Source organism: Ischnura elegans, chromosome 4, assembly GCF_921293095.1.
Source record: "Ischnura elegans chromosome 4, ioIscEleg1.1, whole genome shotgun sequence".
NCBI lineage: Eukaryota > Metazoa > Arthropoda > Insecta > Odonata > Coenagrionidae > Ischnura > Ischnura elegans.
The window spans coordinates 40,122,532-40,144,026 of NC_060249.1; the positions used below are offsets into that span (position 1 = coordinate 40,122,532).

At 34.9% G+C, this 21,495-nt stretch overlaps 2 protein-coding genes across 6 annotated transcripts in view; one reads left to right on the plus strand and one right to left on the minus strand.

Annotated features, from left to right (window-relative positions):
• LOC124157307 (leucine-rich repeat-containing protein 9-like) overlaps positions 1 to 1,169 on the plus strand; it is a 31,630-nt gene extending 30,461 nt beyond the window's left edge. For 2 of the 3 annotated variants that reach the window (XM_046531927.1, XM_046531928.1), the window contains one exon: positions 540 to 1,169. In XM_046531927.1, the coding sequence (XP_046387883.1) occupies positions 540 to 707 (168 nt within the window). In that variant the 3' untranslated portion in view covers positions 708 to 1,169. The remainder of the gene's footprint in view (positions 1 to 539) is intronic. The other variant, XM_046531929.1, reaches the window with a different exon arrangement.
• On the minus strand, positions 411 to 20,864 carry LOC124157309 (KIF-binding protein). 3 transcript variants are annotated; one of them, XM_046531931.1, is made up of 11 exons: positions 20,734 to 20,864; positions 20,357 to 20,577; positions 18,644 to 19,244; positions 16,803 to 16,901; positions 16,490 to 16,662; positions 15,229 to 15,469; positions 10,990 to 11,143; positions 5,449 to 5,555; positions 4,981 to 5,131; positions 2,041 to 2,204; positions 411 to 1,346 (listed from the first exon to the last, which is right to left on the minus strand). In XM_046531931.1, the coding sequence occupies exons 2-10, from the start codon at positions 20,559 to 20,561 to the stop codon at positions 2,067 to 2,069; spliced, it is 1,869 nt and encodes a 622-aa protein (XP_046387887.1). In that variant the 5' UTR covers positions 20,562 to 20,577; positions 20,734 to 20,864; the 3' UTR covers positions 411 to 1,346; positions 2,041 to 2,066. The 3 variants fall into 3 exon arrangements, with proteins under 3 accessions (XP_046387887.1, XP_046387886.1, XP_046387888.1); XM_046531930.1 differs by having other exon boundaries at positions 411 to 2,204; XM_046531932.1 differs by lacking the exons at positions 411 to 1,346; positions 2,041 to 2,204 and having other exon boundaries at positions 5,121 to 5,229.
• Between the last annotated feature and the right edge of the window lie 631 nt (positions 20,865 to 21,495).

A 21,495-nucleotide genomic window follows, 5' to 3' on the forward strand; every position in this document is an offset into this window, starting at 1 on the left:
TTACTCTAAATTTCACTACATTGGTAGATACAAGTATATATTTTGAGAGGGGGATATATAACTGATTATCTGCCATACTGCATAAGGATTTAGGCACCATAAACTCCTAAAGTGGGTTTTTTCCTTTGGGAGGGGCAATTTTTTCCTTCCAGATCCACTATAGGTTCACTTAAAAATAATGTACTGACAACTATATGGGTGGTGAAATGAATTACTATATAGAAATCATACATAGCACAGTTCCCTTTTAAGTACAAAGAGATATGAAAAATTATGGAAACACGAATAACATTACGAAACAGATACGAACAGCATGGAGGGTTTTTGAAAACCAAGGGTCACATGTTTTATAGCACTGATATTGTTGGCAATACGAGCAGGAAACTATATACACAATGGAATGCACTATAGTTTGTGTAAATTACTTATATTTTATAATTATGAGGCATTACAAAGCTTTAACATAAAAATGATATCAATAAATAATCTATAATCCACTTATTTTTTGAGATCTAAAATAATTAATTTCCATTTGACAGGATATCGAACAACTTAAGTTCATCTCTTACACTAACCACCTAAAAGAAATGACTTTATTTGGAAATCCCATAACTCGGAATCCAAATGTTTACCCAACAATTGTGCAACAATCACAATCACTAAAATTGATTGATGGATGCACAATAAGTCTTGAAGGCATGATATGATGCCTATGCACAAGCAAGGTAAGCAATAATAAACTTCTTTGAGTAATTTTCCATAAACTGAAAATAATTGTAGAAGGAGATTGATAATACGGAATGCTAGGGACCAAACACATTCTGGATTAACAATATTTCCGGTAAAAGATCAGTTACCTTGGTGTAGGCAACATGCAAATAATTATTTTTTGCGAAATGTGCAACGGCATCTGCGAAAATGATGCATTGTAGAGTAAAGGGTCAAGCAATGGGAAAAATCCAGTTAATTGAAGGGAATATAAAAGACTCAAAACATTTGATATAGGTTAAAAAAAATTATGATTATTCTGATTGGATAAGGGTGCTTTTACCTGAGAAAATGGCAAATGATCAAATGCGTTTTAAACAAAATATTGATTCTCACTGCTGCAGAATGCGGGCGTGTCAATATAAGTTGTCTGTATAATTCCTCTTCATGAGGGTTGGAGCTCAATGAATGAAAAAATAGGCACACATATTTTAAAGAAGAAAATAAACAATTACCATTCATGTGCCACACACTTTTCATAAAACTGCAGATCTACTCGGATAGATTTTAGGTAATTTTGGGCATACGGCGTGCACAATGTTATCTTCAACCCACTTCCATTCCTCTCCTAATTAAGTCTGGAAAGTTAGAGGAATAGACATCGTACGTTGATTCCGTGAATTCTATTGCATGACATCACCACATCTAAGTATCCACATAATGTAATATTTTGCAGAAGAAAATGGCAAATTAGTTAACTATCTCTTGTGGGATTAGCATGAAGACAGCCAATCTCTGAGTTGGCAATCAAACCACTTAGATAGCCATAGTTTCAGCTATGGAAATTTTGAAAACTCCAGAAAACTTTCCATTATTTATATCATTCTGTTATTAAGATTTCCAGATTATCAACCTTCTATCATACATAAATGGAAAATTCATTACTGAGGAAATAATTCAAATCAGACACACTGCGACAACATTCAATCATTAATAAAGATGCATTTACCTAATTCATCGGAGCACAATTCAGTACAGTTGTAACAAAATGCTTTGAGCAAAATTATTATTCGCTTGTGCACAACAAATATCAAGCACAGGGTTTGACTCACAATCAGTCTTTAAAAATACAGTATCAATCACATTATTACATACAAATTTTACAAGTTAATCACCATATCCAGGAATTTTAAGTACCTAAAAATATATTAGATACTAAAAAAAACTTGATTATGTTTAAATTTTTCTGGAAAAGGGGAAGGGGTTATTTCAATCATAAACAAAATGGAATAAACATTATCATATTTTGGCATCAGAACTGAAGAATTTTACCTTGTCAGTTGCATGGAAAATAATTTTTAAGCTTGCTGTTCAAGAATCTTTTTTACTCTGTCCATTTTTAAAGAGAGGAGTGTCACCATCTCTTTGGAAATGGAGAGTTCAACACCCATAACCTCTTTTGCCTCTTTATGTTCTTCACAGTACTCCACAACAAACTGGAAAGAAATTTAATTCATAATTAATTTTCCCAAAATGGTCTGAAGCATCTGATATAGAAAATATTATCTACAAGGAAAATATGATTCACAATGAATTGGAAAGAAATCCTTCAGTAAAAATATTTTCAGAAATGCGTAAATCTTCCAAAACAGTTTTTTTTCACTTTTTAATGAAGATAGCAATAAGCATAAGAACATATTCTGATCAGATTAATCTACAAAATTACCACATAGTAAGAAATTATTTTATGAAATCCAAAAAAATTCCAAGACAAAAAATAACCATGAACAACCAAGCATGGAATACCATAGAATCAGCATGTTCCAATGTTAAATTGAAAGATTTTTATCCATTTCAAGAATTGTTTATCCTAGCACGATTAGGGTGTATAATGAAGACAGTGTAGAGATTTAAGAGGTTTTGATAAAATTATTGTCCCAAATCAATGTGTACCATCAAAAAATATCCAATGATTTGATGCCATTGACATAAGAATGAACATTTCCATTCAAATGCAACTTCTCTCACAATCCTCAAATTTGCAGGAGTAGGATGAAAAATTACGTAGTAAACTTTCATTTAAATGCAACATTAACTTTAAAATATGTAAAGAGGAATTTGGGAGATTCAGTGTTTCGTAGGTTTTTCAATTCCTCTCCACTAACACAATCTGCTGGTTCAGGGTGAATATCTGAAGATAGAATTCACCTAGGCAGAAATTCACCGTGAAAAAGTTATTGAACTTAGCCAGGATTTGAATCTGGGGCCCCCATTCACAGGTTGAGTTGGAGGCAAAACACTGTTTGGTAAACCCACAGAAAATTGCTTGTAAGAATGGTAACTAGGTCATGTGACTGAAGTATACTTGACGTGACATAGGGCAATTTAAAATTTAATTCTGGCCATGTCTAATGATATTTCACAATAAATTTCCACATTAAGTGCAATCATGAAATAAAGTCACTTTTTTGCGCATTAAAGAAGAATAATCATGAAGAAAGATCATTAAGTAACCTAGCCACACCCATTTTTTTATATCTCACATGAGCAGTAATATGCTACAATATGTTAGGATAAAAAGACATGGCTGTGGTTCACATTTGAAAATTGTTTCTCTGTGATAGGAAAAGTTCCATGGATTAAGATTATTCAAGAAAAAGATGAAATGCGAACCAATATTGTCATCAAGGAGTTCCTTTCAAATTAATTTTAAAAAATAAGATTTTAACACAGGCAGTGAGAATGTTAGCTTAAATTAATTAAATCACTTCAAGTGCTGTAAGAGGAAAAGCAAGCAATTGCAGTGCAACCAGGCGTTTGGGAATATGGGTGGAAGGCCAACATATTTTTGAGAGATAATGCGAAAGCAACCAGAGGCATGAAACTCAAACTCTGAGAGGCAACATCTCATAATCACTAAAGACGTACATGATAGGTATGATTCTTTGATTGACACACAGTCACCTTAAGACATCAAGTATCTTCATTTACTCATCTAAACCTCATTTGTCAAAACTGAAAATATATTTCTTGAAGATACAACAAAATTCTTGTAACCAATAAAATAAAAAGCTATTGTAAATTTACATACATCCATGGAAATACACCCATGTGATGATGCACAAAAGCAATACTCTGCATTTTGGAGAATCAAATGGAGATCTGTATGCTTAGATGGAACATTTCGAGGTAGTATTAAACATATGTACATTCTTCCGTCAATGATCTATTTCTTTGTAGTGAATGTAATGAAAAGTTGGTCTATTTACTACACCACAGTATGAAAAAGCATAGCAATAAAATGAAAAGGATTGATTTCCAGGAACATTTCAAAGTAATGTGGGATGCATAGTCACTAGGATATTATGGATTAAATATCCTGATACCTAATTGTGGTTTTCTCCATATTGTCAGGGATGGCAGGATATCTAATAATCTTTTACAATAAGCATAATTGTTTCAGGCTAAAATTTATCATAAATTCACAAAAATTCAACAACAATTCTCTCTTAAGGCATAAAAATTAATTAATGGTTCATTTAATTATGTTGGCCACAGTTACTGCTTAAATGCTAAAAAAAAAAATTATTTCATTCATCATAGATAGAAATCAATATCCAAATTCCTTTCAATAGCTTCAAGCATATGAACCCAGAAAAATTTCAAGGCTGAGTCAATGTCTTGACTTCAAACCCTTTCACTAAAAAAAAAATTGCTACTACACTCCAACACTATTATTCCAGGATAGTAACAGACTCGTGAAAATGTAACAATATACACGATTGACGGTTTTCCTGGATTTAAGACAACCTGTGGAATTAAAATAAAGAAAGTAAATATGAATATGTATATCCCAAGGTGCCCTGTGTCTCTTTCACCAACAAATGCTGGGGAAACTAAGATAAAGTAATGTACTTTGAATGTAATTCAGAGAGTTATGTCTGAGACAGTGTTATTCAAATCTAATGCATTCCAAAGATATAATTAAAATTTTTTTGCTGACTAAGATGATATCCATCAAGGTTAAGAAGCAATGTTAGGGTACAGATATTGCAAGTATTTCAATATTCATATTTTTAGGCTAAAAAATTCTTCCATTTATTAGCAGACAGTATCACCATTTACTAGTGATAGTAACAACTGTGATTTGACTTAAATTTAAGCAGTCCATTTCTAAAAACTCCAAAATTAAAAATAATACCTATTTTTGTACACTCTAAGAGCATAAAACTAAGGACATACTGACCTTCTTATTAAATCTGCCAGCCTTACCTTGTATTTTTTTATACTTTCACAGATGTTTTCCAGTTGTGCTTTCTTGTCGGGCTGAATAATTTTACTGTACAAACGACCAAGATAGAAGTGAGCTAATAATGCTGGTCTCACAGTGTCTTCATCAAATTTTTTTGGCATTTCATTGGTGCTGTAAAATAATTTTTTTCTTCAAGAACACTCTGTGGTAATACTGCACTTCTTTATTGACAGAGGGACTGGATGATGTCTAGCAACATGAGACATTTTCTTCAATAATAACATTTAAGCCATTAATTCAGAATAAATTCATGCAATCATGGAAAATGAAAGTATACAACATGAAATTAAACAGCCTGGTATATTTCACACATTTTTAAAAAAGTACTAAATATATGATGATTGTAAAGAAAATCTGGTAAAGGAAATAAATGAAACTATCAAAAAATATGAAAATAATTTTTCAAAATTTATGTAAAAATATTTTACCTGTGTATCCTCAAAGAATCCACATACTTATTAAAATTGCTTATACTCTGCTCAGCTAAAATGTTGATTTTTCTTAAGGCATGAGGTGTTGGTCGTTCATCAGTTTCCTGAAGAAAAATATCTGAGTTATGTAGATGTGAAAGATAATTTTAAAAACAACCTAAGAAATAAATTGACTACCTTATTAGTAACAGATAATAAGCTAGTCCATAAATAAGGAAAATAACTATATTTCACCACTAGAAATATTTAAAACGTAGGAAAATCAATGAGAAAGTAGGTGATTCAATTGGAGTATTAATCCATAACAAGAAAAAATGAGGAGAAAATATGTACATAGGGGAAAGTGGGGCAAAACCGACCGGTTAACCTTTTTTCATTTAAAACTTGATCATTCTGTTGCTAATATTCTTTTAAATGTGGTTAATAGTAACATTTATACATATAGGGTGTAGAATATTAATGTAAATGCATTTTATTATAGTGATTACATATATTTATGATGTTTTTTCAAACATTGACAAAATGACGATTTTGCCCCATAGGTGGGGCAAAACAGACACCCATTGAAATTGCATTTACAAAACCTTTACAGTACAATTTTGAAAGATTTATTTTACGAACACTCTTTTAACACGTGTGTGATATTTCTGGACATGAAATAGTAAATTAACAATATGTGAGGTTGGATATTAACTTACGTACATAAATCACAAATGACATTGTCATCTTCTTCTTCACAATTTGAACACTCCTCGTGAGCCCACCCTCTGCAGTTCAAACACTGTATTCAACCCTCTTTATTCTTGGAACCAGAATACAACTCATTGCAAAATTTGCAAGCCTCCTTGTCTCCTTTGTCACAATCATCCCTAACTTTAAGAGAATCGAACCTCTGTTGGTCCTGCCCCACTCTCCGGTGACGGTTTTGCCCCTCGACACACATCAGAAATATGTCAATACAGGCGTATCCATTATCAACTACTCGGCTACATGGGCTTAAAACACAATTACAAACACTAAATTATCATATTAACTTACCGTAGGCAAATCATATCGGCAACATAGCTGCCAGATTCAAAACAAACATAATAAAAATCATTAAGAAAACTATTAAATTTGAAAAATTCATAGAGACTGAACGGCAGCCACTATGCAAACAAAAACAAGCTCGATCTGCTGGTAATGGCAGCCACTTCAACTAGCATATAATGTTGCTACTTGAAAGCAACAACTACCGCGTGATTTTAAAGGGGTCGGTTTGACCCGCCCAGTTGGTTTTGCCCCACTCTCCCCTAATTTCAAAGCATGAAATAAGAAATTTGAGAAAGTAATCAATTATCAGCATGGGTCTAAGCATACTGTATTAACGCTTATGCTTTAAAGTTGGCACCAATTGCCTCGAGTGCCAATAGAAACATAATAATTAAAAAGTGAAGGATTTTATAACATGATATATTTTGTACAAAAAATGTAAATGAACATCTTCCTAAGTATTTTCTTGGTTACCCATTTGAAAATATCAGCTGTCTACATGCAAAATTAGCTATTATTAATAAAATCTACCAAATGCCAAACGGTGACATCATTGAAGTACAGAAGAACCTTGGTTAGATGACCCTAAGTTGTACGTACGATGACCTCACTTCGGGGGTGATTCAAAACAATGGTAAAAACAGCATGCATAGTCTCATTCTGTGGGCTAATCCCACATCTGCGGGACGAATTGAGCTGAGGGAAAGTGACTTACGCAGTGCGTGGATCAAAACTGACTCAACTTGTACATCAGTGGGTTTAAATGAAACATATTTGGACCTTGAATAGCTATTAGCTTAGCTCTGCCAGGTGGCAAGTGTTTATTTTTTAACAGAACAGGAGTTACTGTAAATGCACTCCGAGAATAACTCGCGTCATTAGTAGTCACGAAATCATTGAAGTCAAATTCAAAATGTGAAAGATAAGGCAGTTCCTTTCGACTCAGGAATGGCTTAGCACCATTATATCAAAGTACAAAAAGTCTCCGCTGTTGTTAAGAGAAATGGATAAGTAAAATATTCCGTGAAGGCAAATCACAGGGCTTGTGAGTCGAAAGTCCCGGTGCTGAATTTGTGGAAGAATGCCGACAGAGTAGCTACACGTGGTTGATTCAATCAACTATGTTACCAAAATTTCACGGGAAAATTATTTTTTAGTGTGTGAACATTATAACGAGGGGAGATTTTTCAGGAATCTTAATCTATTTTTGTTCATTCATCACTAACGGCATTTTTGCAGTTATTTAAATTGCTCACTTAAAAAAAGTAATCTAAACACCGGAGAAATCTCAATTAAGGAATATCCCGGGTGCCATGTGCTCCGTATTATCTATGAAATGGTCTTTGGAGGGAGGTAACTGTCAGCTGGGGTCATTTTTTCCATGAGGTAAGGGTGGGAGGATAGAAACCCTGTGTTAGAATTAGCTAGGTTATAACGATAGGCTTAACCAGGGCTTAATGTCCCGTCTGACGGACAGTGTGTTGCACTGGAAGTTCCCTCCACACTACTCTCAAGCAAGGAAACAGCCATCTCTGAAAATTTTCTGCCACTACCAGGACTTGAACCCAGGCTCACAGGGCGTGACGCCTTCATGATGCGTTAGTGAAAAGTTTGCTCCCTCATTATGGGGTTCATTTGGATGACTTTCCTGAGGTATCTCATTTATTCAATCCCTGATTTGGGTTTGTCTATAGGTAGTAAAATTAATTTCCTGAAAACTGCTGTTAATGAGCCAACTTTTTTCAAAAATTGGCTTCTCTGTGAACATTTAGCATCACCATTCCAAAATTTCTCTGGGTAGTTTAATGCCAGAAATGCTAGAAATTCCACTGAAAATAGTACTAGGGACAATCTCCTTATAGTTCTTGACCAGGAGATCAATATTTTTTCTTCTCCACTAGAGACTTGTCTCAATAATGACAGGAAAGAGTCCTTGGTGATATAAAATACGTAGTTTTAACCTAGTTAAAGATGACTAAATTAAAAAATTTAACCAAGTACTTACTTTATTTATGACATTAAATTCGAGGGAATATAACCATTTCATCAAGGAGAGAAATTAAGACTATAACATTATCACATTTTTTTGGGAAAAAAGTGACAAAATCAAATACACACAATACATAAATCACACAATTTTTTCAAAACAATCATGGGGTATTTAGTAGAGATGTGCGAATAGTATCCGCGAATACTCGAATACTAGAAAGTATTCGATATCCGAGATCTCGAATAGTTATGCCAATCGAATACCTCGAATACTTTGAATTTTGCGTCATACACTATCGCTCGCACGTCGTTGGTAGTTGACTCGGAAAAATGTAGAGAACTGTAGTCGTTTAGTGCATGCAGCGCCGTTTTAGGTAAGTTGACGAATGACGTCAAATTCGTGAATTAGAGCGGTGAAAAGAGTTCGACGTGGGGAACCGAAGATGATCAGGTGAATAAATCTGCAAAATCCCCGGTTTCCCCCACCAGGAGAAGCTCAGTGCTGTGGGATAGTAACTACGTAGCACAATTCCCAAAATCCGCTACCCCCTCCATCCATCAGTCCTCGGCCCCTCCTCCGACACTTTCCTCCTCTTCGAAATCATACAAAAGGCCCCAGCTCTCGCAGGGTTCGTATTACGAAGACCATAATTCAAAAGCTTCAAAATAAATTATCAAGTTACAGGAAGATAATGGAATCGTGTTTCACCCTTCCCTCTTTCTCCCCCACTGACTATTTTCCCGTATCCATAGCTTGACAAAAATGAGACGAAGTGTTTACCATGTGTCATTTATGGCTAATAAGGACAGGCACTTCGTTTGAATCTTCCCCAGGAGATGAAACTACCAAAGGGAGAAACTCAGTGCCGTGGGATAGTAACATTGGCGCATTTCCCACGATCCACTATCCCCCTCCATCCAGCACTCGCCTCACCCACTCTGACGCTTTCCTCTTCTCTGAAATCTAACAAAAGGTCCCAGCTCGCACAGGGATCGTATTATGAAGACCTTAGCTTCGAAAAAAATATCAAGTTACACGAGAAGAATAAAAAACGTGTCTCGCGCCCCCCCCCCCCCCCCCCTTTACTCACTCACTGACCTTTTTCTGCCTACCTGCTTCGAATTTCCCCATTTCTGGAGGTCAACTGCTGCATGAGTCATCTACTAGCCCAAAAGGTATCTAAGAATGACTTTCGGCGATTGATATTACACCTGTATTGGATTGAAATATTAGTAATGTGCGCGTAATTTGAAAAAGAATAAAACCAAACACAACGTATTTCTGACTATATTTAAGCATTTTACGCAAGAAAATAAATATCGGAAAGACAAAGAAATTCGACGGAGACTTAGCATTTTGGCAAAACTCGATATCCTCGCAGCTGAGCTTCTCGGAAGTTGATGCGGTATTTTTTCCGAAAACATATATCAAGTTACAATTTATGAGTTGTGCTATAAATCTCTATTGTCACAGACAAAGGGATAGTATCTCAAGATATTTGGTTTCTCCGTGCTAGCAATTCGAATTCATCTGCTTATCTCGTGAGAACTTCCAAAGATGGACTGAAAATAATTGAAGAAGAAGAAAATCCGGTGGAGAAGCACGTGTATTTTGCAAAACGCCTCGGATTGTCCGCTAGCGCTTGACAGTAGGAGTGAGGTAAAGGGAGCTACCTGTTGAAAATAAGCAGTTGGATGAAGCCGAGTATCAGATCGGCGTGCCGCTGAAATGGCGTTTGGTAGATAAGAATGTATGCATCAGACAGAAATCCATCATAGCAGTGTAAAAGCAGAGAGGGCATGCAATCATTTTTTCGCGAGGTGGTGTGTCCCTTTAGGATATTTCAAAGAGATGTTAGTTGAATCAACTACATGCCCAAATTGTTTCCATAAAATTAAAATATTCCATTAATCAGCTACATTCTTGTTTGAATCCTTTAAAGGAAATCTCAATTACTCGTCAAAATCCTGGGTTTCCTGCTGCATAGGCAACCTAGTCAAACATTACCGCATTCATCATTTTTTTCGTCCCCCATGAAAAACGATAGATCGAGGTTCCACTATATACCTTATTATTAATCATTCATCAAAGGAAATAGAAGAAAAAACGTACGTTTAATATGCTTTGCGCAATTCTAGTATTCGAGGTATTCGAATATTCGAGCAATGATTTAATATTCGAATTCGATATTCGAGTTTGAGAAATCTGCTATTCGACCCATCTCTAGCATTTAGTTTGAGGTGAATATACACCCACACAAAATTGTGATCAAAATCTGAAACCTTAAGTGCCCAACATTTGCTTACAGTGATAGATTTATTGATTGATTGAAACTTACAATAAATTAAATAAAAATTTTCCCCTTGACCCCACCCTCGGAAAGGGGGTATTCCCCCACCCGATTGGTCTCAACCTATATCTGCCATTGAACACACACACATTGAAATAAAACAAAAAGTAAGTTGGATGTTACATAATTGGCATTGATTAAACAAAAACAAGAGCTTTATGATTACCTGCAACTTCACAAGCTTAATGTCCATCATATCTGAATATATTTCAGCAAGCTCAAACCATATCTGACGGCACACAAGCATATAGTACTGAGGATTGAGTTCCTTCATAATGGGCTCTAAAAGATCAACCCGCCGTTTATGCATCCGGCATTGCCTGAAAATTAATAAAAAATGCAATTTCAAGATTTAAGAAATGAAGAATTCTCATGGGAAACTGTCATGAAAATTCTCATGATCTTTAAGATTATTTGCCATTAAAAAAATAATAGATTACCAAAATGTATGTGATATAGCTTATTTACTGCATAAGAGATAATGAAGTTGATAATTAGACTACGAAAACAGAAATCCTCTTTAAAATCCCATTCTATGTATCACTGTTAAGGCTGAAGGCACATGTGCCACCTGATGAAAATTGTGATCACAAATGATAGCACCATTTCTGAAATCATGATAATACCTCATTCATTCATATATTAGAACTTTATTCATCATACACCCATGCCTCACTTAGTAGAAGCAATATGCGTTCCTTTGGGTCTTTGCTCTAATCAAATTTACGGTATTTGAGATCATTTTAACAATTAGAAGATAGGGATGCATCCCGGTAGCATAGGTGTTGGGTATCGATTTTCCTAATTAACATATACATTCTTATTAATAGCCTTATAAAACCTTATTTATATAAATATACTTTTAAAAATATCTTTAAAGATAGTAGGCATGCATTCAAAGACGTGTTTTCTTGTTAAAAAAAATTTGTAGGTGCTTTTGAAATTCCAATCTTTCGTGCGGATAGGCTAATATCCAGGAAAAAATGTATGCTGTCTTAGGGGTTCATAATGCATTGCTGGCAGTTAACAAATTTTCAAACCAGTCTAAAAACAAACTGAATGAATGAGATTGCATTCCCTTCCAAAACAATATTGTCATGTCAGCATTAAAAACTAGTAGAGGGGGAAAGAGGAGCCACTCTTAATCACATCTTGGAGTTCATCAGAAAATGTTGTGGCCACTGTTCTTTCAGCACTAGCAGATTCACCTGATATCACAGCACTAATACACCTGCTCACTGTTTTAAATTCCGGAACTAACCAAAGCTTCCACTAAATGTCTCGGAGCAATCACCAACCTCATCTTCATTTATGGATTCAAATAATGCCACAGTTTTTGGACGAATAACTTCCAGTGAATGAGTAACATCATTTGAATGTTTATTATAAATCAAGGTACATAATTAGAAGTCCTTCCAATTTTTTTAGTAATGAACTTCGCGTACGTGTTGACCGCTTGGCTGAAGTTGGTGTGGCTGATGTCACTGACGTTTTAACCTTTTCTTCATTCAGAATAATTGTGCAGACTGTCGACATCGTAAGCTTTTAACTTAAACCCAATATCACGTTGACACATTCCATTTTCAGAGCATTAACTTGATAACTTTTTTATTTTTCTATCTGCATTCTCATTTTTTGCCATTGTTCACTAGCATTTTACTCCATATGGCTCTATGGAAATCACACTCTACTGCTGAACAACTGCTGCACTGTAGTCCCGAGACATAGGGAGCCTACGACTGCTGGGAAGGAATGAAGCCAATGTGCTTGAGAAGCATTTAGTTGTTGATGCTATTTATACACAACTCGGCCACCACTACCCCGTGATCACTGATGGCCATGAAGGCTTTAGGGTGGACCCTTTACGCAGAGGTCAATTCGCCCAACAACCTATGACAGCTAAAATGACATCTCAAACTGTAGCACTTTCAAAAAACTCATTTCGACTAGCTCCAAACTCAATTAATTATCTAAATTGACTAATGTCATTCAGTTAAGGAGACAAGATAAATTATTTCAATAGGTTGGCTATCCAGATGCATGGCAAGTAATGGTTTTGGCCATTGCACAGAAATGGATTTCATTGAATATACACGCAAAGAGGAAGATTTGAGGCAAGCAATGCTATTAATATGCGTAAAATGAGAGTAATTTTGTTTGAAATTGGTGCAATTACGGTTTTATAAAGAGAATGCTAAGGTTATTTGTTTAGGAAAAGCAGCGTTGGGAAGTTTCCCCGAGAAATGAATTTGCACTATATCGAAATTGCACCAATCGAAGAAATTACGCTAAGCGAGGCATGAGTGTACATATGTACTATTGGCTCAAAAAATATTTCTATACATTGAAGCAGCGCCATTTCCACTCCTAAATGAAATTTGACCAGCCTTCAGGGTGTCATTCAGTAAGAGTAACGTAAAATAACAAACTTTGAGATGCAATGTTTTGTGCAAACTTTCTGATGACATTATGCTTTCAAGCTGCGAAAAAACATGCAATTCTTATAGAGCAATACCTCCGATCGACAACATTTTTATGGATGGAATTTTGAATTGGTGTTTTAGGTAATAAATTAATTATTCATAGAATTTTAACACTTTGAAGCCTAAGCCCAAGTATACCTTGGGAAGTGTATATAGTGGAAGCCTGGATTAGTGGGTACGGCATTTTACGAGAATCACATTTTAGCGAGTGATAGTCTTTGTACCGCCAAACGGCCTTCATTTTACAAGTAAAATAGATCGGATTTTGCGAGGTCAACAAGTTCCTTCCACTGTGTACGCTAGGTATTACGGCAGATACTTTTCAAGGGAGATGCACCACTGAGCAAGCATTGACAATTATGTTTTGTATTATCTGTTTTGCTTTCTCTTATCATTAAACTAAATATGCAAAATTGGTGTCAGATCTACAACAACTAAAGCCAGTAGTATCCAAGAATTTATGTGATTTACAGCCTTGAGTATGCTCTGCATTGGTATATCTGAGTATTGCTCTTTTGTCAACAAAGGTCTGCAAGACTGCCCATAAACAGTGCATTGCATACGATTGCAAGGGGAACATACTGAAATGGAATCTGCACTATTCAAGTGGTTTTGTCAATGATGGTCTGCAAGACTGCCCACAAATGGTGCAATGTTAAAGACAAAAGCTGATTACATTGCCAATGGGGAGAAATATCTTTGCGAGAAATATCTTCAACCACCGAATCATGCCATATTACAGGGAAATTTTCAGCCAATTTTCCCAACTGACTGATGTACTCGTAAGACATTCGAAAACCCGACATAACTGATATTGTTGGCATAATGTACTCGCAAAATTATCCAAAAACTTCCACCACGTACCAAACACATTGATTCTGACTGGTTACGTTGTTTTAAAAGCTTTTTTCTACAATCATAAAATACCAGAACAGGAATAAAATCACTGAAACAGGGGGAATTAATATTTTATAAAACTGTAAATCCCCTGTTTCTTTCTTTAAATATGTTCATATTCCACTAGATTGTGCCTGATAATGACTCTTTACCTGTTTAACTTCATAAAAATACCATGCAAACAAAAGAAAAACTGTAAATACGAACAATTATTAGACTTCGGTGGGTTTATTCAACACCTTCAGATACGAACGTTCAGTTTAGCGAGTAATTTCCAAGGGATTATTAGCACTCGATTTCTCTTGGGCTGGTGATAATAATTAATATTTTATCACAAGTATAATACAGTGAAACCTCGATATAACGACACCCCACGGTGCACTAATAAACACTCGCTATAGCGAATTGTCGCTTTACCGGAGGTGGAGCAAATAATAGCCAATATACCTGTTGCGAACAGATATACAGGAACAGGAGTGGTGCGGCGACAGATAAACATCTATCCGATAAACGTAAGCATAAATCCAGACGAAAGGCGATGTTTTTTTGCATCATTAAATTTCCTTACTCAAATAACGACTAACTATTCAAACAATTTATAAGCGCCGCACTGAATAAAAATCATGCAAAGCATTGTTTCGTCATCATTATATTTATCGAACGACAGTTTACCACATAAATTTGAGACTGAGCACTCCATTAACTTCATTTCTAACAGATCGCTAGCAATTACAGAGGTTAAGGAGTCTTCATGAAAGTCTTCCGGCAGTAAAACCCTCGCTATGGCGAGAGCCAACACCGAAAGGGTCTCGTAAAAACGAATTCTTTAACACGCTTATTATAGGGTCAATTGACGGTGCATCGGCTATCTCTCGTAATAGCGGGGGTGTCGCTATAGCCTGTACTCGCTTTAACGAGGTTCCACTGTAATAAAATATTGAAAATTTATGCTATTGTAATTACATTAGAACATGAAGAAGTGTAGGGGGGATTTGGCACGTGAACAAGTTAAAAGATAACATTACCTTTCTTCATTCTCCTCAAAAAAAGCAAGATATTTGTAGAGTTGACTTTGATCTTGAACAATCTGGACATAATCTGACGCATGACTATCAAACTGGTAAAATTCCTGAGCTTTCCTCAACCACTCTTGTGCATTTAAGAAAATTCCTTTGGCATCTTCAAATGTTAATGCATATTTATCTGTGACTTGCTCTTCATATGGCAACAATTCCAAAGAAGTGAACCAAAGCTGGTCTGTGCTATCTGAAATGTGATACATAGTGATTTAATAAACAAAAAAATCTTTATGCAGCCAAAACCAAGAGGCTTCCAAAAAAAATTTCACATGCTAACTCATCTATGGATCATAATAAGCAAGACCTCACATGCTCATACAATTATCCTGACAAAATAGATCGACATTACAAAAGTTATACGTATTACAGACAAAAAGTGGATTTAAATGATACTGTTACATAATTTATGGCACTAAAATTTAACTTTGCAGAAATAATCATTCAAGAAAGCTGGGAAATATACAATTTTCAACTGGCAGTTTTTACACACCAAAGTTTCCATTGCTAAATTCACGTTCAGTACTACATAATGTATTTAGAAAATATAGTATTTTTTCCACTTCTCTTTAAACAATGTCCACTTCACAACCACAAGTCCTATGAATTTTTCTCAAGGAACATTAATTAATCCTAGATGCCACATAATTCACATGGCTCCTACATCCGACAAACATGTTTTACAGGTGCCTCAAATATTTATAAGAGGTTTACTGGCCAAGATTTATAGCCACAACATTTTATGCATTATACATATAATGCTTGTATTTCAAAGTTTAAAAGTGGTACCTCTAACTTTTTATGAGTCTGGAAAAGACCTCATTAAGATAGATTCAATGTAATTATTAACAACTTACACCATTTCCAATTATTTTTCCAGGGCAAAATTCCTATAAATTATTGATTCAATAGAAGGAATGTTAAGCATGTTTATTTCCAACCAAGTTCTTGTATCTATTTCTACTTAAATAATATTGAGAATTAGGGAAATATTGACTAGAAGTAAAGGCTAATACAAATCAATTACTTGGTAGGAAACAAGAAAATAAATGTACACATAATATCTTGTGCATTCATTCTGATTTCTTATAATTTTAGAGATCCATTGATTTCATAGTAATCATTAGCCTTAATACTCACTAATCAGTGGTAACAATCATCCTAGCTCGTTAAGAATATGTAGATATAAAGACAAAATTCTTCTTGATACCTTTAAGAAGGGTTGTATCTTCTTCACTTTCTGCATCATTTTTTTCAACATCATCATCCATATCCTCACCAGCCATTTTCATTAGCCTCTGCCTTGAGGCAGTCAATAACACTAACCCATATTTAGCCCAACATCTAGCTACGTCAGCACTCCTATGATGAAAATTACTCCATCTTAAATAATAAAAAAAATTGTGAACATTTTACAATCATGCCAATTAGAAACTGTTATTAGAACTAGAATCGTAATCTCAAATTAATGTAGGCTGAATGTATTTGAACAAAATTATGTATTTTTTTTTAAATGTACTTACTTCGCCTCCAGTTCTTCCCCTTGATCCCCCTCCTTGATAACTTCACTCTCAAACTGGTCCAACATAAAACTTGATGCAGCCAAGTGATGCTTTGCTTGTCTGTTACAAACAAAAATGAATTGTTTCAGGTGTTTATAAACTTCAACAAAATATTTATGATAAATAAATAACATTTAATAAATAGAAGTGAAACCATTAAAATCTATTTTAGAAGCTAAATATGTGTGCATGGCATAGTAACTATAGTCTAACAACAAGGGTAGTGTCCAGCAACAGTGTGTCTTGAAATTAATTCAAACTTTGCAGAGACAAAGGTCCTTCTACATGGTTCATTCATCACTCCACATAAGAGATTTCGTAAAAAATATCTGAAATACATAATGCATATTAAACTTTTAGAACTCATTTCAAAATCACCACAGAGAATTTATAAATAGTAAGAGGTACATAGTAGCTCCGTAGGGAAGGAGCTCAACTTCTCAGAAGAATGCCGAAATTCAAGAAGTAAAGTAATACAAATAGATATACATAATCACATTTCAGGTCAATTGCTAATGGCCAAACATTAATTATACCTACTAACAAAAAGTATTAGTATTGCTTTTTAACCTCATTTCAAGATAACTTTAACTAAATAGTAACTTACTTTAACTAAATAGTAACTATCGTCCACAATTACCTACATCAAACTTGCCTGCATGACGAGCACCGCATTTCTTTGGGTTTTTATCACATTCATATTGAAGGTTACAGTATTATTAATGCTTAACTGCATTTATTGCAAACCTTAAATTATATAATGAATTGACAATTACTTAAAAATTAGAATAAGTAAAATGAAAATTTCATCATGCAACTGAGTCAAAAAAGGAAAAGCAAATCTCGCGTGCATTTGAAAGAATAATACAATCATTCTTCTTTATGTTGTTCTCGTGGAGTCACCAGCTTTATGCATATTTTGATGCTTAATTTTAATGATGAGTTTTCCCAAAACTATTATTAATGAATTGAACCAACCTAATGTTAAATCCTTCATGCAAGACCCAACCATTGCCAATGGATTTATCAGAATCACTGACGATCTGTGCTGTGTATTCAGAATTCGAATAACTGATAACTCGGTATCACTGAATATCAAACAGTGTAAAAAGCTCACATCAACAATCCTAATGTTTTGGTTGATTATCATATACTGGTGTGATGCACCTTTCTATTCTGTTCTCTTAACAGCTAGCTTTTAAATAGTGATGTATTTCTTCTCTTTTAAAGTTAGCATTTAAGAGTTTACTCACACTCAAAAAGGCAATCAAAGCTTTTATAGCAATTGGTGAACGTGGCCATGATAATCATACAAGTATCATAATTAATATTAATCAATTAAGGACATCAACATTAAATAATATATACTACTTCATTCATTCACACGACGCCTTAAGCATAAACATTCAAATTAATTCAGGGGTAAGGAAAGGAAGGGATAGGAACATATAATAGAAAAAGGACGAGGACAACGGTGCTGTGGTAGATGGCAAAGGCCAGAAATCAGAGGGTAAAAATGCTACCTGACTGGGACTCAAACCCAGAACCTCCCGGTTGCCGGCTGGGTGCTCTATTTATCTTCTATCCAGAGCAACCGGCCGGCAACTGGGAGGTTCTGGGTTCAAGTCCCAGTCAGGTAGCATTTTTACCCTCTGATTTCTGGCTTTTTCCATCTACCAAAGCACCATTGTCCTCGTCCTTTTTCTAGTATATGTTCCTATCCCTTTTTTTCCTTACCCCTGAATTTAATTAAATAATATACATATGTATTCTGCCAATTCAAAGGAATAAAAAAAACTTACTTGAAGTAATTTCTTGTGATGAAGAACTGGGAGAGAGTGGCACTGTTCAATGCCCAATCAACAACTTCATATTCCTTCCGCTCAAGCATGCGTTTTAGAGTTGTATGACAGTAAATGGCAGATTTTGAAGTATTTCCTAAAGTTCCATAAACCTGAGCCAGATAGTACAAGGTGTGGGTATGAGCCTTTTCCATTGAATTCTCTGAACTTAAAATTTTATTGGTCTGATTTTCTTCTCTCTCATCATCAGGGTCCTTATTTAGTCCAATATTAAACAGCTGAACCATATCAACAGGAGGAGATGATGACAGCTCACGAAATTCACTATAAAGCTTCTCAGCACGTTCTAAAAACCCTTTGGCTTTCTCTGCATTATCTCTCTGAGCCCAGAGAATGCCTAACTGTTGTAAAGTGCAGAGTATAACTAGTACAGCTTTGGGTTCCAGCCATTTTTCTTCTGGAATACATTTTAAGCACTGCATAAGCTGCTCTTCTCCTGTGCTTATCTCTTCAGTCTCTACTGCTATAGTTCCCAAATTGAGCCACGTTATCCCAAGAAGAGACCATAAATGAAACACACCAGGCATGTGATTATGTTCACCTAAAAGAAATACAGTTAGTGAAATTATTTCCAAATAATCTTCAGATGATCATAAAATATCAACATCTAACCTGCAAGGCAATTCGATTGGTGGGTAAGAGAAGTGATAGGACCTTATTTGTTCACCTGAAAGATGGCCACATCTACGGAAAATGGGGTTACTTATGAAATTTGATAATGACTTTACTGATGAACCTTATGTCCATATTGAATTTGCAAGAGTATATGGCTGCGCTTAGTGAGTGACATGTCTGTGGCATTGCTGCATATAACTGTGCTCTGGCAAGGGCACATACAATGCAGCTTTTGAAGAATGGCTGATTTTAATTATCCTCTACACAAGTAGTTCAACTCGCAGGTGCCACTGAGTGGCCTTGTGTGAAGAGACTTTAAGGTACTATTGAACATCAAGAATACTGTCAAACAACTCATAAGGTTTACTTATTTAAATATCAGCTTATTGCTGCATTAGCCATTACCTCAGTTCCCTTCCACTCAGTCCTAACTTCAATATATAATTAATGCTTCCACGAATTGAACAAAAAAACAACTTAATTGAGAAATTTTCCAAAATTAGAGCTTTCATGACAAGAGATCGACAAAAGAGGAATTAGAGACAACACTGAAAAAATAAGGGCAAGTTTTCAACTCTCTTCCAATTCGAAAGTAAAAAAGGGCAAGGAGAGGCAAATATAAATTTAAATACCCCATCTTTGTCGAGGAACATTCATTGGCAAAATTATAAACGGTCAATAACATAATAATTTAATTCTCAGGATGACAATATATAAGAGTAATTTTCAATTATTGAAATTTTCATGGAGAACTGGAATTATTTTCCTGCGAACTCCACCAAATGCCACATAATATACCAATAATAGCGTTAAGAAAACATAATTTTTCCAACTTCTGCGTCGTGTATATCATGATTACAAAAATCTCAACAAGAAAGGAAGGAAATATACTACAACATGGATATATCATTTGAAATATTCTATGCTTTCATTGAGCTTTCATTCTATGCTATCATTACAATATAGGCTCCTTTACACCAAAATGAAACCATATTTAAAAGTCACACTTCGCAACATATACACATACATTCAACTTACCACTGGTTTCACCATCTCCAATATCTCCGACATCATCTAGAATTTTCACCAAGATGGATTTGATGTCATTTAGTATCTCGCGAGCAGCATACTTTGACCGATAAGGATCATCTTCAGGGTCTTTTTTACTGTCTTCCAGAAGGCGACGAACTTTTTCGTATTTATCACGCAGAGTAGTCAATAGTTCAACGTAATTGTCGTCCATGTCTCCAGCAAGGCACCTGTAATTAAAATTCATTTGATCAAGGGAGAAAATTGCTATAAAAGGATACCAATTTCAGTAAGAAACAAATTTCCTTCAACTTAAATGCAAGCACTATGCAGACGACAAGTAGCAGGAGAAGATAAGATTTAATAATATAGAAAAAAATACAGACCTCTTATTAAATAAATATTTACTTAGCCCTTCAAAGAAAGCTTCTCAATCATATCTGAAATCTAGACAGTAAATATTTCAATATTTAAAAATGATAACGGAGAGACGTTTTAAATGAATGAAATAGCAAAGTTCGATACATAAGTAAATATCGACACAATGATACAATCGAATTTGTATCGATAGGTCAGTGTCGATTAATTTGACGGTCGCAATTCGAATGTCTTTGATTGTCAGCGGGAAAGACGACATAGGCATCTAATGTTGACATAATAACGCAAATCTACATTACCTTATAAAGGTATGATTCTCTTACCTAATTTTTTGGCAGTAACATTTGTTAGATCCATTATCTTAAGTCTCGCATAGTAATATAGGTCCAAGTATTGTGTTTATTATGTGAATTCTTCAAGCGAAAAATGTGGTGATTTAACTGATTGAGCATCAAAGCGTCCTTGTCAATCGTAAGAGTTTAGTGAGCTATCATAAGCTTTTAAACAAGCGACGAAATATTAGTTCTCGGCATGAGTTTTTATAAACTTAACTTCGGTTTACGTTTTGGTGATTTTGAAGTTTGATTTTGCAGATATATGATATTGTGGAAAGTATGACGATTGGCTGCTGTGGAATAGTTGTGTCTTGTGAATGTTTTACAGCTTGTGTGATAAATAAAATCCTAGAATAGAGCATCTATTTTTAACAAGCAGTATCCTGTATTCCCACATAGCACAAAATATCTTCTATATGTCTAGAAAATATCTAG

Bases quoted from the DNA above. Each gene is read 5' to 3' on its own strand.
- LOC124157309 (XM_046531931.1), bottom strand. From the start codon at position 20,561: ATGGACGACAATTACGTTGAACTATTGACTACTCTGCGTGATAAATAC. The intron at 16,663-16,802 runs GTAAGTACATTT...TTATTATTTAAG, and splicing joins GGGGAAGAACTGGAGGCGAA to ATGGAGTAATTTTCATCATA. The intron at 5,556-10,989 runs GTAATCATAAAG...ATTTTTCTTCAG, and splicing joins TTAAGCTTGTGAAGTTGCAG to GAAACTGATGAACGACCAAC.